This window comes from Panicum virgatum, chromosome 6K, assembly GCF_016808335.1.
Source record: "Panicum virgatum strain AP13 chromosome 6K, P.virgatum_v5, whole genome shotgun sequence".
Lineage (NCBI taxonomy): Eukaryota > Viridiplantae > Streptophyta > Magnoliopsida > Poales > Poaceae > Panicum > Panicum virgatum.
In genome coordinates, this window is record NC_053141.1 from 25,796,917 (window position 1) to 25,815,133 (window position 18,217).

Consider the following 18,217-nt stretch of genomic DNA (forward strand, 5'->3'; position numbering starts at 1 on the left):
TTAGTTTGAAACGGTTTTGGACTCCCACCAGCACCAATTGTTGACGGACGAAAGTTAATGATACCGCAGAAACGGACCGTTCTTTATAAGTATGTAAAGACTTTGCACGAAATCGTACCACAAGGACAAACAATGGAAAATCAGTAGATAAATAGTTGTGAGTGAAACTGTTTATGTCAGATTCGCAACCCTTAATTATTATTATTTCTCTCTCAGCGTTGTTTTTTATTGCAAAAGTTTTTATTTGAGCTCCAATTTTAGAGCCCCGTAGACGATTGCATACCTATGAACTCAATGTTGATTTTTTGTGTGTGTGCACACTTTTAGAAGTGCTATCTGGATTGATGATAATGCGGTAATTTAATACATAACCCAACAGTAACACGGGAGGTGTTGCCATCACAGCTCCTGGTCTACTGAAGTTGAAGCGATGAGGTGAACCGGCACCATAGTTGGGATTCGTTTGTTCTAACCGTGGCATTTTCAAAATCTGAATTAGATTGTCAATTTTTTCCGAACATATTTCATTAAGAATAAAGCAATACAATCATTACAGAAGTTTAATAGGCAGAAGCTATTGAGACGAAAACAAAGCACTACCAAACAAGCAAGTGGCATGTGACCCTAACAACAAACAAAAGCAAACCACGGGGGAGGAGACTCACACAACCCCACAAACCTAGACACGACCACATAAATAAACCTCCTAAAAATACTGCAACATCAAGGTTGCAAAGGTCTATAACACATTAAGGGTGGAAAAGCACCCACCCAACCGATAGACCACGGTGGCAAAGCATCCGCCAGAGCAAAATGACGGCAAAATATACGCCAACAAAAAATGGGGCAACAAAGTATCCACCACAGGATAACGACCTATGCAACCCAAACGATGCAAATGAAACATAGCAAGGCAAACACAAAAAACGGAGACTCCAATATTCTAGCTTTGGAGAGGCTCCATCCTACTATAGCTGGGGAGGTGGTTTCTGGATGAATTTTGATATTTTTAAGAGTACTCCCTCCGTTTTAAAATGTAGATCATTTTTAACTTTTGTAGATTCATAAATTTTAATATGCACCTAGACATATATTATATCTAAATACATATCAAATACTATGAATCTGAAAAAGGCAAACGACCTTTGTTTTGAAATGGAGGGAGCATAACATTCATAGTTTGGTACTACCTCTATGAATGTTAACCACATATCAATACCATCCCGCATAATTCATAGATGCACCTCATTTGCACTGAAGCATCCATACAAGGACGACGCAGTGCAACATCGACAACTGATTATGCGGAGGAGCCAGGATTGGTTGGCTAATTTTTGTCCTTCTGGAACGCCCGATTTTCAACAACCATTCCTGCAGATGGCCACGCACGACCAACAATATGGCTTGCATCTAGGGATGCAAGCGGGGCGGGTTCTGCCGCAAGCCCGCTAGGCTGACCCGCGCCGCATACCCGCATAACGCCGCCAATGGGCCCGCAGAGCTGAAGCGGCGCTTCGCGGCCTGGCCGCGATGCCCAGCGGCGCCGCGTAGCTCGCAAAACCAAAGGCTCGCATCCGGCATCTCCCCTCGATCCACTCCGCCGGCCGGCGGCTCCGAAGCCGCCGGCGCCACTCCGCTCCGCCTCCGAAGCCGCCGGCACCACTTCGTCTTCGTCTCCGCTCCGTCTCCGCCGACGCCGGCACCACCCCCCACCAACCCACCGGAGCGTCCACTCCAGCGGCGACTCGAGCACCGGATCCGTCTCGATTTGTTGGTAAGGAATACTTACTCCCTCGCCTCGGTCATTTTTTCTTCGGGAGATGGTGCGGGCACTCTCAGGGAGCATGACGATTCTTGATTTGTTCTGTTCCATTTTCTTCTTCCTCAGCGGCTCTGCGCGCGCAAGATCTATTGGTATCTGTGTAGGAGGCGTATCCATGGTGTCTCCGTCCGCTCGTGTGCCATCGAAAAGAATGGTTCCAGGCCTCCTTGCTGCTTCCCCTGGCCCACTCCTACGTTCGTTGCAGCACCCATCCCTTCCCAGGTCCCTGAACCCCATCGTCAAGAACAGGGAGGAATCTAGACAACAGGGAAAAAACGAAAGGTCAGCTCTGAGTTTGGCAAGAGGGCAAAGGTGCTCCGACCTGCACATCAGGGCTCCTCCCCTGCTGCCACCATTCCCACAGCTGGACATCAGGCACAGCAACTTCCTAGATCTTCTTAATCTCATATTCCTAACTATACTGACTTGTCCATGCATGTTCCTAAACAAATGTGCTTGATCACTGGCCGGAGATAACTAGCTCGCCCAACAATAATTCTCTTACACAGAGCTTTTGGGAAATAAGGCTTGCATTCTTGAACTGAGGTGATCTTTCTGTCTTAATTGCTTTTCAGCAGACTACAAACTGTAATCTTTCCACTTAAAAGGTGTGCACCCTGAGAAATAAATCCAAGCAATGCACCATCCGTACTGAAAACTTTGTTAATTAACCATCTTGACTACATCTTTGTGACCAAGTTTCTCATTGCAGTAAAAGATTTTATGCTAGTTAATTAGAGCTACTGAAGGTTTGAGCATGTATCAACTACCAGTTGGGTATGGAAAACCTTTTTACATCATGCAGTGAATGGCTAGTAACTGCCTATGCCTTCAAATAAATTGGATGTAGTGGACAGTTTTGATAGCAGTTAACTTGCATGCAGTTTACTTTTTCTTTAGTGAACAAGGAGTTGCCTAAACTTGTATTCCAACTGGGCTCATTTTCGCTTCCAGTTTGCTGATCATTGATTTGCAGTAGTAGGGAGTCATTTGGACCGCATTTCTTCAGATCACAAGAACAGGAGCCTTGAAAGAGCAGCCTAGTTGAAGATGGTATTTCAAAATGGTATTTCATACTTTAGTGTCGTCAGATTTGCACAATACAAAACTAGGCAAATCTTTACCTGCATATTTTGGTGCCCTAGATCTTTTACTTGCATTAATTTCTAACTATTTGATCCCATTATTAAGTACAACCACCTTTTCCTTCAATTCACTAATGATGTGTTCTTTTTTGAGAATGCAGGTAGATGTTAGACTGCAATCGAAGAAGCTGCAGCAGCAGGATTGCTAAGCCACGTAGAAGGAAAAATGAGGAGAAAAAGTGATTCCAAGTACAGTGCTAATAGATTAGTGTGGTTCTGTAATGTAATCCATTTTAGTCTTTCCGAGCACTTGCCGATGTCATCATCGGATGCTGAAGTATAGTTGTAACACATATTTGGATTTCGATTTATGGTGTTGCAAAATCTGGAACATATAGTTGTTATAGACTTTTACACATTAGTTGCAAAATCTGGAAACGTCAGCTCTGCTAGCTTGCTAGTGCAGACGGTCAGCTCTGCTAGCTTTGCTAGTGCGGACAGTGTTCTCGAGGTGACGCGGCCTACGCGGGCTGCCGCAAAGCCCGCAAAAACTTTATGCGGGCCGCCGCAGCTGCCCGCGTGAGAGTTTGCGGCGCGTGCGGACGCGGGGCGGGCAGCCGCCACCTGCCCCGCTTGCATCCATACTTGCATCCGTCCAAAAAGAAATCACATCCACACAGCTTAGACGCATCGCAGATACCCCAAAATCACAAATTTAACGAGCGAATATGTACTCGCTACAGGATTGTTTCAACATACTAGATCCATACGAATGCAACTCATGCGAGTGCAATCGTTTTGCTTCTCTTGGCCAACACGTTCAAGGATGCGCCTATCGGCCAGATCTAGTTAGCATGCAAGAAGTCAGAAGCAGCCGAAACATTCTGTGTTTAACGGATGCTCAGGGGAAGGGTACATGTTCAGATGCTTCCCCACTCTTCAGCATGCACATCAACGATCAAGAGAGCAGAGAACTCGCTCAGGGGCTCTTCTACAGATCATCTTTTGGTTCATCCTGCACCAACAACATTGAAATTTCGGGTTTAGATGACACAATTTTCTGAACAATCCTAAAACAGTAGTTTTTGCAATAACAAGCTCAAAATACTCGTTTTGGGGCCATTCTATATTCTACCGCTTTTTCAAAACAAACCCTAAAACAGCAAGTTTTTACTCAAAAACCAGTCGAGCCTTTCACAATATCAATAGAGAATGGCTATGGCTGGAAGGGGTGAAAATGATCCATCTGTCCATCCGACCAGAGGGGTTCAGGTACTAAATGGGATAGCTAGTATTTGAATCCGGATATTCAATATCTGTTCTAATCAATTCCGGATATTAAAAGTTGAATATTTAATATGCTTATAGCATGCATATCTATATCCAACACATTTGACACTATCCGTACCCATATCCAAGTCTGAGGAAAAAATATTTGTATTTGTATCCGTATATATCCGTCCGTATCCATATCCATTTCCATCCCTAGGCTAGTGGCAACATCCACTATCTGCTAGCGATTCCCAGAGCCAAGAGATGTATAGTGTACAGGTTAGCAGCAAACCTTCAGCTTGGAGCTGGCAGTCAAGTCTTTACTCTCACTTTTCATGTTGTCAGGATCCTCTGTATCAGAGTCATAAGCTCCTCCACTCCATAATCTGCTGCGCTGAGGTGGCCTCTTGTCCATGTCCTCCTCTTTCTAATGCAAAAAGACTCTCAAATGAGAAAACATGGAAAACAAAAGAGATCTTAAAATGAAACAAGGAATTGACAATGCAATGAGAGAAACCTCCTCTGGAGCTTCAGGATCTGACGGCCTGTCATGGAACTGAGTGCTGGGAACATGTTCTATCCTTGAGAGATTCTCCAATATCATGTTCCTGCAGATTTGCATAGCAAGGTTAATCTCTGCAGATAGGGAATGTGCACAAGAAGCCCAAATAAATGCATAGTTGTCAAAGATAGGCGCTCAAATGATGCACCACTGAGAAATGGAATTGTAAGAACAAGTGAATGAACTAAGTAATATCAATCCGAGCAACAGAAGAAAGAAAACTCTCAGGACGCATATACAGTGAAATTCCACCATTTTATGGCAATGATGAAGTATTTATACACAGAAAACAAGAACTCTGAATTATAAATGAAATGATTAAGGAAAAAACATAGATAATTGTTTAACTCCCCAAGTGCCAAACACCGAAGCATATGGAACAAGTTGCAGCAAATGATTTCACACAAACAGTAAACATTTGACTTACTTTATGTTCTCCAAGTCCTTCGTAGTATTCAGGTTCTCCACACTTTTCGGTTGGACATGAAGAGTATAATCAGGACCAAAGTACTCATAGTAATCATTGTATGGCAATTTGTTATCAGGTTCAACTCCAACAGCAACTGCTGTCTGCATCACAACCACCCAATTCTGTCAGCACCCGCTAAGTGATAAACTCTCAACCAACTACTGCATTTGACTATATTTAGAAGAAGGGAGGAAAAAAAATACCTCGTAGCACCAGCAGCGTGCAACATTTCTGATGGTGTAACCTCCGCCACCTAAAACCATCATAGGAACATTGTACGACCTAAGGAAACGGAGGCAGTCAGCATGACCCTTCACAGACAGGTTGAAACAACCTAACCTGTCTCCAGCCAATGAGTCAGCTCCACATTGGAGGACAACCACATCTGGCTGATAAACCTCCATAACTTTCTTCATGATGCATTGGAACAGATCACGGAAGGTGGCATCATCAATACCATCACTCAGGGGAACATTGAGAGCATAATGTTTCCCTTCGGCTGCCCCAACGTCAGTGATATGTCCAGTACCAGGGAAAAAGTCCCCATATTTGTGAAAGGAAACTGTCATGACTCGGTTTGTAGTGAAGAAGGCTTCCTCCACACCATCTCCATGGTGGACATCAATGTCTACATATAGCACACGCTGGAACAAATGGACATTATAGCCATCAGAATTATACAAACGAAGTAGTCCAATGCTTGTATTTCCTAGGCTGAAGTAAAGGTTGACAAGAAGCATAGATGATAAGTGCTAAGAAACCTAATTGTTTTTTAACTGTAATATGTGTCCAGGATCTTTTCTATAATAGCAATATTTCATCTAAAAACAAATACTCCCAGAAGATGCATAAATGGGTGACGATGTTTCATCAGAAAACATATTCCTAAACAGAATCATCTTATGGCACTCAAACTGTTGGAAAACTAGATGAAATATGCATTATTAACAAGAAAACACTGAACTGACCTATAATTAGAATCAACCAGTCACCACTCAGTACTTAAAGTTTAAAATCAAAAAGCAAACAAAGAAAGACATATATCATGCATTTAGAATGGCCAAAACATCCATCTCGCCAGAAATATCACACCCAAAAAAAACATTCCATGCATATACACCAACAAATGTCAATTATGTTATGCCAAGAAATGTGAATGATACCAAGCCAGTTAATATTACCAAACACATCTTACCATTGTTCGAACTTGATCCCCCTCGGGACTACATTCACCATTTATTACATCAGTAATATACTCCCTCCGTTTTTCTTTAGGTGTCATACTAGGATTTGGGAAAAAGTCGGAATTAGGTGTGGTATTATGGTCTGGCCGCTTCATGCGCTTCGTGCGTAGAGTCGGAGTAAAAGAAACGCTTCGTTTCTAGTATCTGCTAAAATTAAACATGCATGCAATGCGGAGCCATGCACGTAGTACGCCAAATAGCCAGAGTAGTGTGTGGGCGTGGGCTGTGGTTTGCATGCCGCCATGCAGATGGCTGCGGCTGCGCGTGGTACGAAGGGGAGAAAAGCCGAATTACTCAGACTTAATGACTCCCTTGGTCTGTGCACCACAAGCTTATACGACACCTAAAGAAAAACGGAGGTAGTACATCCCTTTACCAAAATTGGTGCTTCCAAGTTTCAAAGCATAAAATCTGATAATAAAATGTCTCACCATCTAAAGGAAAAGCCATCAGCAGGGCAGAACAAATCATGCAGTAAATAAATATAAGATCTCACTATGCTCAGATTAGGCACAAAATAACCAGGGATGTGAAAGTAATGATGGTTTCAACAAATGAAGTATCTCTTTTAGCACAGGACAGTGTTGTTTTGGTAGCAGAGTGACAGACAGCAACTTCCACTGGTCATTTCCTTCTAAATATTTCCAAATACAAATAAGTTAGGATGATCACCAGTGTATTCTCACATAGTGAATCTAAAATTACTAAAAGAAGATGGTCAGAAGTTCACTTAATGTTCTTAAGGTGGTATGGCAATGCGTTACAAGTTTAGATGGGCCACAACCACAATAGGCAGTCAGCCCACTAGCCAACTAAAGCCCAATAAAAGCCAACAGCCCATAAACCACCCCTCCCCTGTATGCCCTAGCCTCCCTATGTTATCAGCTGCATGCCGCACCCATCCCCAACACCACCTTACACAGATGATGAAGCATGGAGAAGGGAGAAGAGATAAGACCGACTCCACCCCACTGTCCTTAAATTGTGTCTTCCCCTACTCCATGCAGATGGAGTTCTGCCCCCGAGTGCTTCCTGCTAAGCAGAGGCCGGAGGGAATGATGTGTGCCAGTGGCAGAACCAGAGCCGGTGAGGATGGGGTGTGCGGAGATTTGTGATGCCTGTAGGTTTCCCTGATTCAATTTATTTCTTCTCCATGCTCCCTCATCCTTGCTCCCCTTCTTTGCCTAGGCGTCCGGGACACCTTATCCCCTGCAAGCGCCTCATCACCTAGGCGACGCCTTAAAAACACTGAGTTCACTATCCATAGTCGCAAATGTATGCAGGGCAACTCACGAATAGCATAAAGCAATAAATATCCACACATACGACAACGCCAACTTCCCGAAATGCACTATTGCGCACGGTTCCTAGAAACTCCTAGCTTCAGTGGCAGCAAACAAATATTAATACAATAAAACAATAAATATTCACGCATACGACAGCCAACTTCTCAAAATGCACCATTGCAGACGGTTCCTAGAAACTCCTAGCTTCAGTGGCAGCAAACAAATACTAATAATACAATAAAACAATAAATATCCATGCATACAACAACACCAACTTCCCGAAATGCACCACTGCACAGTACCTAGAAACTCCTTGCTTCAGTGGAAGCAAACAAATACTAATAGGATAAAGCAATAAACAACTATGCATATGACAATGCCAACTTCTTGAAATGCACCATTACACACAATTCCTAGAAACTCCTAGCTCCAGTGAAAGCAAACAAATAGCATCCACTTGTCCCCATTTTGTTAGTGGCCACTGAATTGAGAATCAAGACAACCAAAATTCTCTTGCTCCTGCGGAAATCTAAGTAATCTCCAATCCCTTGGGAGATTGGGGCCGCACAACTCCATTCGGAAAAACCAAGCCCCAACCTCAATGCCCCAAATAATCGCATCCATCAATCAGAAACAATTAAAAATCCACATCAAAATCTAGCAAACAACCTACTAAACCTCTCCTCAGATGATGGAACAGTTGAGCAACCAAAACCAAGAGCCCAGATAAGTGCCCCTATATTTGAAGTGGTCGCTGAATTGGGCATCAAGGCAAGCAAAGTTCGGATGCCCCTGCGATCTCCAAATAAGCGCCCTACTCTACTCCTAAAATTATCAGGGCCGAACAATCACATAAATCGATGATAAATCACTTATAATTCAAATCTAAACCTAGCAACCAACCTATTTTCCGAACAATATCTAGCAACCAACCTAATAAACCATCTCCACCGATAACAAAACCACGGATATTACTGGTTAGCACGCGTACCCTATGGAACTTGAGGAGCTCCAGGATGGCGAGAACGATGTCGTTGACGTAGCAGAACCCGGAGGCCTCGCTCTTCTTGGCGTGGTGGAGGCCGCCCGCCCAGTTGACGGTGATGTCGGCGTCCCCGCGGTTGAGCTTGACGGCGGCGCCGATGCTTCCCCCCGCGGAGGCCTGGCAGAAGGGGAAGAGGCCGTCGAAGACGGGGCAGTCCTCGCCGACGTTGAATCGCTTGACGGCGCGCGGATCGAGCATGCCCGGATTCCCGGTGGCGGAGGCGAGGAAGGCGACGTATTCGTCGGAGTGGAAGCGGCGGATGTCGGCGTCAGAAGCCGGGTAGGGGCGGGAGAGCTCGAGGAGGCGGTGGAGGCCGTAGTGGACGACCAGCGAGTGCGCCATCCGGATGCGGTGCGGCTTCATCGGGTGGCCCTGCCCGTAGTAGTAGTCGCCGATCGATGGCTCGTAGAAGTAGCTCACGCGGCGGCGGTGCGCGTCCTCGCCGCCCGCCGGAGACGGCAGCGACGCGCCCTCGCCGGAGGCCGCCATTTCCTCGAGCTTTTTCTCTGTTTGCTCCCCCTTCTGATTTGGGGGTTTAGAGGCACGCACAAGAAAATAGCGAGGGGGTAATGGGTATTTCACTGGAAATAAAAAAAATTGTGAGAGTACATATCCAACGGACTCTTTATATCTTTCGTAGAAATAGAGATGTCGGAGGAAAAAATATCCTCCAACAGCCTCTTCAATTGCATATCTAAATATAGACATCATTTATTTCGTATTTCGAATTTCTCGCTAGTCAAAGATGGAGAATCAGAGTTGCTCTCTAGACTGCATACAAGATATAGAAAAGTTGTTAGAAAGTATAAGAATATAGAAAACGATTTTTACTCAAATGACTCTCTAAATGATGATTTAGAGAGTAGATTTTAGAAAGGCTCTTGGAGATGCTTAATGGATTTTAAAAATATGTAATACTAGGTTTTTTATAAGATGTAAAATAACTTTAACAATAAGTTTAGCCATCTTGAACAAATATATAATAATACAGTACATTCTATGTACGGTACTTTGCACGTAGAAAAAGATTTAATGTTGTATTGCTAATTTGTAAATATGGATAGCTTGGTTTAGAGCATCCTTAACAAATTCCAATTTCGTGGTATAGTACTCTAGTAGTTTGTCAATCCAACCCTAGTTTCATAATTTTTTTTTCAAAACCCCAAAATTATCCTTCTACCTCCAATGGAAATGGGGAACCGCCCTCAATTTTAATTTTTTTTGACAAGTAAACCAACTATCGCAAACCCGTTGAGATCATCTAACAGATAAAAAGAGAATGGAGCAGCGAGGAATAAGGAGAAGTTCACAAACCTATGGAGGGGGCCAAGAGTTGGGCAAGGAGGATGGTCATGTGAATCAAGCTCTGGTGCTTCTATATTTGTGACTCGCCCCTTCACCATCGTCAAGGTGCAAGGCTCGCCATGCCACTCTCCCTGCATGTGTTGGACGTAGAGGCAGAGTGAGGGAGGTAGGGTGGAGGGGACGTAGAGGCAGAGTGAGGGAGGTAAGGTGGAGGAGCATTTGGCGGCCGAGCACATCAGACGCATATGTGGCAATGGAGAGGAAGGCAGAGAAGTGTGGTCATCAAAGATAAGGGGGGGGGGGGGGGGGGGGAGAGAGAGAGAGAGAGAGAGAGAGAGAGAGAGAGAGAGAGAGAGAGAGAGAGAGAGAGAGAGAAGCAATGTGTAAGAAAGAGATGGCAAGAGAAGGTAGAATTTATCAGATAAGGTACGGTGGAGAATAAAGGAAGCCAATGGACCACTTAGATCTAAAACTATGGAAAATATACTAGGGCTCTAACCTAATACCGTATTTGTGTGATTAAGTGTTGTAGGACCGCTAGAAATACTCTTTCATGGTAATATTGTACTAGTGAGACTACATAAATCTTCCACGAATTACTATATACATAGGATGTTTACTCTCTTCTCACTGTTTTATACATCTTCCTGCCTCCTCTAAAAACCAAGGGTGATAGTAGACAAATAATGATGAGGCTTAGGGTAGATGTAAGTGGGCCATTTGGTGAAGTCATATTACCATCAATGGATTGTCGGGATAGGAAACCACAGGTAACATAGAAGTAATAAAAAAAAGTTTATTTGCATGCTATCTTTTAGATAGCATGTGATAGTAAACAAACAATTATGAGGCTTAGGGTAGATGTAAGTGCGCCATTTGGTGAAGTCATATTACCTATTCGATGGATTGTTGGGATAGGAAGCCAGAGGTAACATAGAAGTAATAAAAAAAGGTCTATTTGCACTCTCTCTTTTAAATAGTGAAGGATCGGGTGCTCTAGCCTAAGAGGGGGAGGGGGTGAATTAGGCTCTCTAAAAAACTTAGACCTATGGCTCCAACTAGTTTGCACAAAACTTAAACTAAAACAAGTTATCTAGATGTGCAACTATGGTTGTTCTAGTGTGAAACACCTATCACAAAAGAGTTTAGCAACCTATAGTCTTTCCTATCAAGAAACTACTCTATGAAAGTAGAGGCATACAAATTGCTAGAATGAAATGTGGAAGCTTAATGAACGGGATAGGAGATAGCAAACTCTTGACGCGGGTGTTTATCCCGTGGTTCGGTTAGCCACAAAGGCTCACCTACATCCACGTTGTTGTAGCACTCACTAAGAGTATTGCTACTCGGCCACCAAGTCTCTTCCGTGAACACAATCATGGTCACCTTGGCCCGGGGTTCCACTAAGGAGCTTCTCCACAAAGGATGGGGGTCTCCACGTCCCCCGCACAAAGTGTCGTCGCCGCTCCACACCAAGTCGGAGGGTCGATGACGTTGCCGGCGAGCTTCACAGCTCCAAGGGGCCGGCGCACCAAGCTCTTCTTTTGGTTCACTAAAGAACCACATCACAAAGGCTCAAGGCCTTGCAATCTCACTCACTAAGAGCTAATCTAGCACTCACACTTTACAAGGCTAGTGCTAAAGGCTAAGGATATGATCAATGGGCTCTTGTATGGCTTGGAGATGATCTTGGGTGTGTGTGTGACTTCTAGCAACTCCAGCAAGCTTCAAATGGCCGCGGGATGCCATATATATAGGCCTCCAAGTCGTGGAGCCGTTGCTCCAACGGTCAACAGAAATCTGCGTACCATCGGATGAACCGATGCCTCTGGCTGGGGTAGCATCGGTTCATCCGGTCACTCTAAGACCCGAAGTAGCCGTTGAACTCCTGACAGCTGACACAGTGACCACCGGTTGAACCGATGCTTAGCCGTTGGTTAAACCGGTCACTCACAGCACCCAACTAGCCGTTGGCCCTCTTCTCTTCTGCTGACGTCATTACACCGATGGTATGCACCGATGCTTCACTGGTTCAACCGGTGCTGAAGACTTGGCTCTTGCGCGACTTGCATCGTCTCTGGAACACAGTATGTCCAATGCACCGATGCCTCTCTTGACACCATCGGTTCATCCGTTGCTTCACTTGTTGCTTCACTTGATGTCCAGAGGCGCACAGACTTGTGCCACCCAATAGGGCGTCGGATCTTCCGACAACCGTCGGATGCACCGATGCTAGAGGCATCGGTTCTTCCGGTGCTACTGGTTTCGGTAGAACTCGTCCAATTCAGCGTTTCTTTGAGTTCTTTCTTCGTGTTTTGCTTGGCATGACCTTTTTACTTCATCCATGAGATCTATAAATGTTCTCTTAACAAAACCATTAGTCACATTGATTGCTTTGTCATTTGATCACCAAAAACACTCGAAATGGCATAAATGGTGCCATGTTTGTTACAAATAGCATGATAGATTAGCGCTACCGTAGTTTCCACGTGCACCATACATCATATGCACATGATGATCAACTCTTATCCTATTTTAAGGCCGCACCAATGTTCAAAAGGTGGTCACCGCCTAGAAATCTACAGTGACTAAGCTTAAATGTGGTTATGTGTTTTTTAGCAAGATTCATGAGATACTAAGACAAAAGGAAGGCTAAATGTTGGGTTTAAAAGGCATAAACAGACTTTCCAAGGTGAACTCAAATAGTTTTAAGCAAAATAAAGAGTAATTAATAATCCAAACATAATTAAGGATCTATCCAAACAACAAATCAACAATGTTGATATAGAAGGGAAAAGAGAAAATAAAACTTAACAATGTTGCACACGCACATCCTAGGCTTCAAACAGCAACACAATGAGGCAAAAAATCTTACAACTCATAAATATAATAAGAAAACAATATTCACAATTCATTACATTGGCTGTGTGCACTCGCAGAGACTGGAAACTATCTTTCTAAAAAGCTCAAAAATCAATATTACATGTCTTAATGGTCCACGAAAAAGCTTGCAAACTACATTGTTAATTTCTATCACTAGTCAGGTGGTCACAAATCACAAAACACAAAGGACATAACGAACATAATAGTTCATGCCGCAAGAGACATAGTGGACTAGTTACTGTTTACAGATGAATCTTTAAAAGACCTAAAACGGGGGGATCCCGTGCGTCGGATCGCACGTGGATGGCTCAGGAAGGCTCGACAAGTTTATGAAAAACCTCTCGAACTTTATCAAAATTAATATATAGTCCAGCCCACACTCGGTTAGTTTTATAGAAATCCCCTTGGACTTTGCAGAAATAGCATTTGCTCAAGCCACCTCGCAAACAGTTTTACAGCAACCCCCTTAAGCTTTATAGAAATACAATTTGAGCCACATCATCCGAAATTTCTCGGCCATCGGATCGCGCATGAATGGCTTGGATTATCCATGAGGCTCGACAATTTTATAAAAAAACCTCTTGAACTTTATTAAAATTAATATGTAGTCCAGCCCACACTTAGTTAATTTTATAGAAACCCCCTTGAGCTTCGCTGAAATAGTATTTGCTCAAGCCACCTCTCAAACAGTTTTACGGTAACCCCCTCGAGCTTCATATAAATACAATTTTAATCAAGCCAATTCTCAGGCAGTTTTATGAAAACCACCGCTAACTTTGAACGAATGCCAGCAAAGCTGCCAATTTACAAAACTCTCCCAAACTTTATCAAAATTAAACTGTAGTCCAACCACTCCTCCAACAAGTTACTGAAACCCCCCCGAGCTTTTCATAAATATCATTTATTCAAGCCACCTCTCCGACAATTTTACGACAACTCTCTCGATCCAGCCACCTCTCAGGTAATTTTATGACAACCAACTCGTGATCCATGCATTTTTTACAAACCTAAGCTCTACAGCGATTAACCCACGCTCCACAAACTTTTACAAAAAAGGCCCTAAACTTCCGAAAAATATACCCACAGCTCGAAACTTTGCAGAAAATGCCCCCCAGATTCATGACGATCAACCTTCGTACCCTAAAGTTTCTATAAAACGCCGCGCCATTCTTTCTAGTAGATAACCTAGTGGAGGATAGAAAACAATTTTCTTTTCTAAAGAAACTCACAAATCATCATTACATGTCTTATGGTCCACGAAACAGCATGAAAGCTACATTATTTACTTCTCTAAATAGTCCGGCATTCACAAGTCACAATTCACAAATGACAAAATAGACATAATATTTCACGCCACAACATGCATAACAAACTAGCTAGTATTTAAAGATGAATAGATAACCTAGTAGCATTATGCCATCATCCAACCTCCTCATGCCGTTTATGTATTGAAGTCGAGTTCTATCATAATCTACATCCTCATTATATATCTCATCATCCAAATAGTCATCAATTTCAGCATTAGTTTCATATTCCACTCTTCTTCATCCACCTCTCTAGCCACTCTTGCACAGCTACAAGGATGAAGCTATTCATCAGCTCCCAATGCTTCTCCGAGTCCATGGTATATATATCTACTAATGCTTCTCCATCATGTACATCATCACCCCTAAAGAAAACTAAATGCATGAGGATCCTTGTTATTAAAAGAAAAATCCTTAAGCTCTAGTAGCATATAAGATCTTATATTAGGAGCACTTCATAGTTCTTTTTTGAAAAAAAACTATTTCTTTTTTGGATATCAATTTATTATTGAATTAGATGTAAACAAGAGAGTTGATATGCTATGCAATTAATCTACATAGTATAAATCAAACTTTAAAATCAGTACATCAAATTGAGACTTAAGAGAAATTAGTAAAGGTAGATATCATAAATTGACCTTTCCAAAGGTCACCTAATTTTTTATAGCTAGAAAAGCTAGATGTCAATAAGAGGATTATAACAATCAATTTTTGCAATTTGTTGTGTAGTCTTCATAATACATACGGTGAAATCATCATCTTCTTTATGAACTCACAAAAGGGCTATATGTTCCATTTTCATAGATGAATAGTATTTCACAAGGACTATATATATTCTATTTTCATACATGCCTATGAGATGTGCTACTGTTGTTGTAGGGAAGAAATGATGCAACAATTTATTTAATGTGCCAATATGCATATGAAGATTGGCACTTTGTTGTGAAATAAAAAGGTGTTTTGGCATCAAATGCAAGATCCATCATTAGCTACTGACGAGGAAGCATTGGTCCTTTTGCATCACTGCTTGAAATATTTGGGAGGCAATAAATGTGGTTTATAATGGTGAAAAATAAGTTCATCCCAATTTAATTGCAGAACAGGTGAAAGCTTATGAACAAATGCCTTACTACACTTATTCAAATAACCAACATCACACAGGTCACAGGTGTGAATCTGAATACTCTATTCCAAAGTGGATTCCACCACCAGATGGGTGGTAGATGATTAATGTTGATGTAGCAACATTGAAAAATCCACCTCACATGGGTGCTAGAGTTGTGGTTCATGACCACAGAGGAAATTTCATCGCCATTTGCTTCAGTTAATACAAAGATTTGATGACCCAGAGCTAGCTAAAGCAATAGAGATAAGGAGAGCACAATTTGCAGCAAGTTATTGTGATCTTTGGCTCTCTGAGTACTATTGGGAAGATATATAAAATCAAAGTTTATGATAGATCTCATGTTGGAGTCATTGTCTCCGAGTACTATTAGGAAGATATATAAAATCAAAGTTTATGATAGATCTCATGTTGAAGTCATTGTCCAGGATGTTAAAAACTTGATCATTGAAGATGTAATGAGGCAGCATATGTTTTATAGCTAAGCAAGCTGATGAGTTTAACGATGTAATTTGGTTTAATGAACCTCCAAAGACGGTTGGTTTAACATATTGCTGCCTTGTTATGAAAAAAAACATAAAGGAAAAAACTATAAGAGAATATGCGCGGCCTTGCATGCATCGATTACAGCTAGAGAATATCCTACAGAACAACTGTGGACTGTAGTCACAACAGCCTATTATTAGCCTATACAACCATAGAGGACGTTGGACAAAGTTTATACTGGGTGATCTTGGTCTTGCAAACCCATCCAAATCTTCCACCTTGGGGATTTCCTCCATCCGTTCATACATGTCTAACAAACTGACTTTGCTAACCTACATGACGAGCTCAGGATGTGAATTTCATTTGTAAGCTGATGACAGCCTACATGGTGCCACCTGATGTCTCTGAAACCTCGTAGCCTTCAAATTAGCGGCGACAGTTTTGGCAGAAGCACAACAGTGCCACGAACCAAGGATGATGAACACCATGACCCCAACAATCTGTAGCCGTAATCCGACTGCCCTGCTGTTCCCCGGACTCATCCTCAGCTTCCTCCTCTTGTCGACACGACACAACGCCGCCGCGTCCGAAAACGGCAGCGTGCATGCCGGTGCCAGCAGGTCCCTGGCGTCGTGCCTCGTCGCCTCCGGCGTCCGCAACTTCTCCCTCGCTGGGTCCCCGGGCTACGCCTCGCTCCTCGGCTTCTCCGTCCAGAACCTCCGCTTCGCGCTTCCGGGTGTACGCAAGCCGGCCGCCGTCGTGCTGCCGGCCTCCAGGCGCGACCTCCGGCGCGCGGCCATCCGCGTGCGCAGCGGCGGGCACAGCTACGAGGGCCAGTCCTACACGGTCGCCGGCGCCGCGCTGGGGGGTGGCGACGCGCCCTTCGTGGTGATCGAGCTCATGAACCTGAACAGGGTGTGCGCCGACGACGCGTCGGCCACCGCGTGGGCGGAGTCCGGCGCCACGCTGGGCGAGGTCTACCACGCCGTGGCGCGCTCGGCGTCGCCGAACGGATCCTCCTCCTCCTCTTCCCTGGCGTTCTCCGCCGGGTCGTGCTCGACGGTCGGCGTGGGCGGCCACGTCTCCGGCGGTGGGTTCGGCCTGCTGTCGCGCAAGTTCATGCTCGCCGCCGACAACGTGCTGGACGCGCTCCTCGTCGACGCGGAGGGCAGGGTCCTGGACCGGGGGCCATGGGCGAGGACGTGTTCTGGGCGATCCGCGGCGGCGGGGGCAGCTGGGGCGTCGTGTACGCCTGGAAGCTCCGGCTCGTCCCTGTCCCGGACACCGGGACGGTGTTCACGCCGAGCAGGGAAGGTTCCGTGGACGCCGTCGCGGGGCTCGTGCACCGGTGGCAGTTTGTCGGCCCTGCTCTCCCCGACGAGTTCTACCTGACCGTCTTCCTCACGATCAGCGGCGCATCACAAGAAGATACTAACGTGACAGTGTCCTTCACAGGGCTAGTTCTTGGACCGAGGGAGCTCGCCATGTCCGTTCTAAGCGAGAGGTTCCCAGAGCTGGGTCTCGCCGAGAGAGAGTTGTCGGAGATGAGCTGGGTGGAGTCCGCAGCGCAGTTCGCCGGGCTGAGCTCGCCGGAGGAGCTCACCAGCAGGGTCTCCCAGACGAAGCACTACGGCAAGAACAAGTCGGACTACGTGAGGCAGCCCGTCGCAAGGGACGCCCTCGCGGCGATCCTCCGGTACCTGTCCGCGGGGCCGGCGGGGTACGTGATCCTGGACCCCTACGGCGGCGCCATGGCCCGCGCGGGCGCCACGGACACACCGTCCCCGCACCGCGCCGGCGTCCAGTACGGCGTCACCTGGGAGGCTGGCGAGGACGGCGAGGCACGCATGGCGTGGCTCCGGGCGCTGTACGCGTACATGGCGCCGCACGTCTCCGGTGGTCCGCGCGCCCAGTGGCGGACCCAGCTTTTTATTAAGGGCGCGATTAGTTCCTTCCCCCAAAAATTTTTAGATGTCACGTCAGCACTTTGACCAAATGTCGGGAGGGCTTTTCGGACACTAATTAAAAAACTAATTTCAGAACTCACTTGGAAACCACGAGATGAATCTTTTGAAGCCTTTGACCACAGCATTAGCACATGTGGGTTACTGTAGCACTTATGGCTAATCATGCACTAATTAGGCTCAAAAGATTCGTCTCGTCGTGTACAAACTAAAATTGCAAAGTCCCGCTCCTCTTCATTGTGCAAACTATAACACCAGTTGGCAAATGCTCATGTCAGTGCCAATAATCTTCATATGCATTTGAATTTGGGAATTGGGATTTCAGAGTTCGGAGAGAAATTACCAGTCGAGGCGTCGAGCTGCCGGC

General features: G+C 44.8%; 1 protein-coding gene, 1 long non-coding RNA gene and 1 pseudogene across 2 annotated transcripts; 2 read left to right on the plus strand and 1 right to left on the minus strand.

Moving 5' to 3' along the window:
• The first annotated feature begins 2,023 nt into the window (after positions 1-2,023).
• LOC120712109 lies at positions 2,024-3,300 on the plus strand. Its single transcript, XR_005690690.1, has 3 exons — positions 2,024-2,368; positions 2,799-2,888; positions 3,069-3,300. It is a non-coding gene; the product is annotated as an uncharacterized LOC120712109 (long non-coding RNA).
• A 302-nt stretch (positions 3,301-3,602) lies between these two features.
• Positions 3,603-10,154, minus strand: LOC120712108 (histone deacetylase 6-like). Its single transcript, XM_039997832.1, has 7 exons — positions 10,100-10,154; positions 8,732-9,366; positions 5,414-5,854; positions 5,169-5,311; positions 4,697-4,787; positions 4,472-4,606; positions 3,603-3,922 (listed from the first exon to the last, which is right to left on the minus strand). The coding sequence occupies exons 1-7, from the start codon at positions 10,137-10,139 to the stop codon at positions 3,899-3,901; spliced, it is 1,509 nt and encodes a 502-aa protein (XP_039853766.1). The 5' UTR covers positions 10,140-10,154; the 3' UTR covers positions 3,603-3,898.
• A 6,218-nt stretch (positions 10,155-16,372) lies between these two features.
• LOC120713352 lies at positions 16,373-17,985 on the plus strand (annotated as a pseudogene).
• Positions 17,986-18,217: the final 232 nt, after the last annotated feature.

Excerpts from the sequence above, each read along its gene's own strand:
- LOC120712108 (XM_039997832.1), bottom strand. The coding sequence starts at position 10,139 with ATGACCATCCTCCTTGCCCAACTCTTGGCCCCCTCCATAG. Across the intron at positions 9,367-10,099 it reads ACTCTTGGCCCCCTCCATAG|TGAAATACCCATTACCCCCT; the intron begins GTTTGTGAACTT and ends TTTTATTTCCAG. Across the intron at positions 5,312-5,413 it reads CACGCTGCTGGTGCTACGAG|ACAGCAGTTGCTGTTGGAGT; the intron begins GTATTTTTTTTC and ends GTTGTGATGCAG.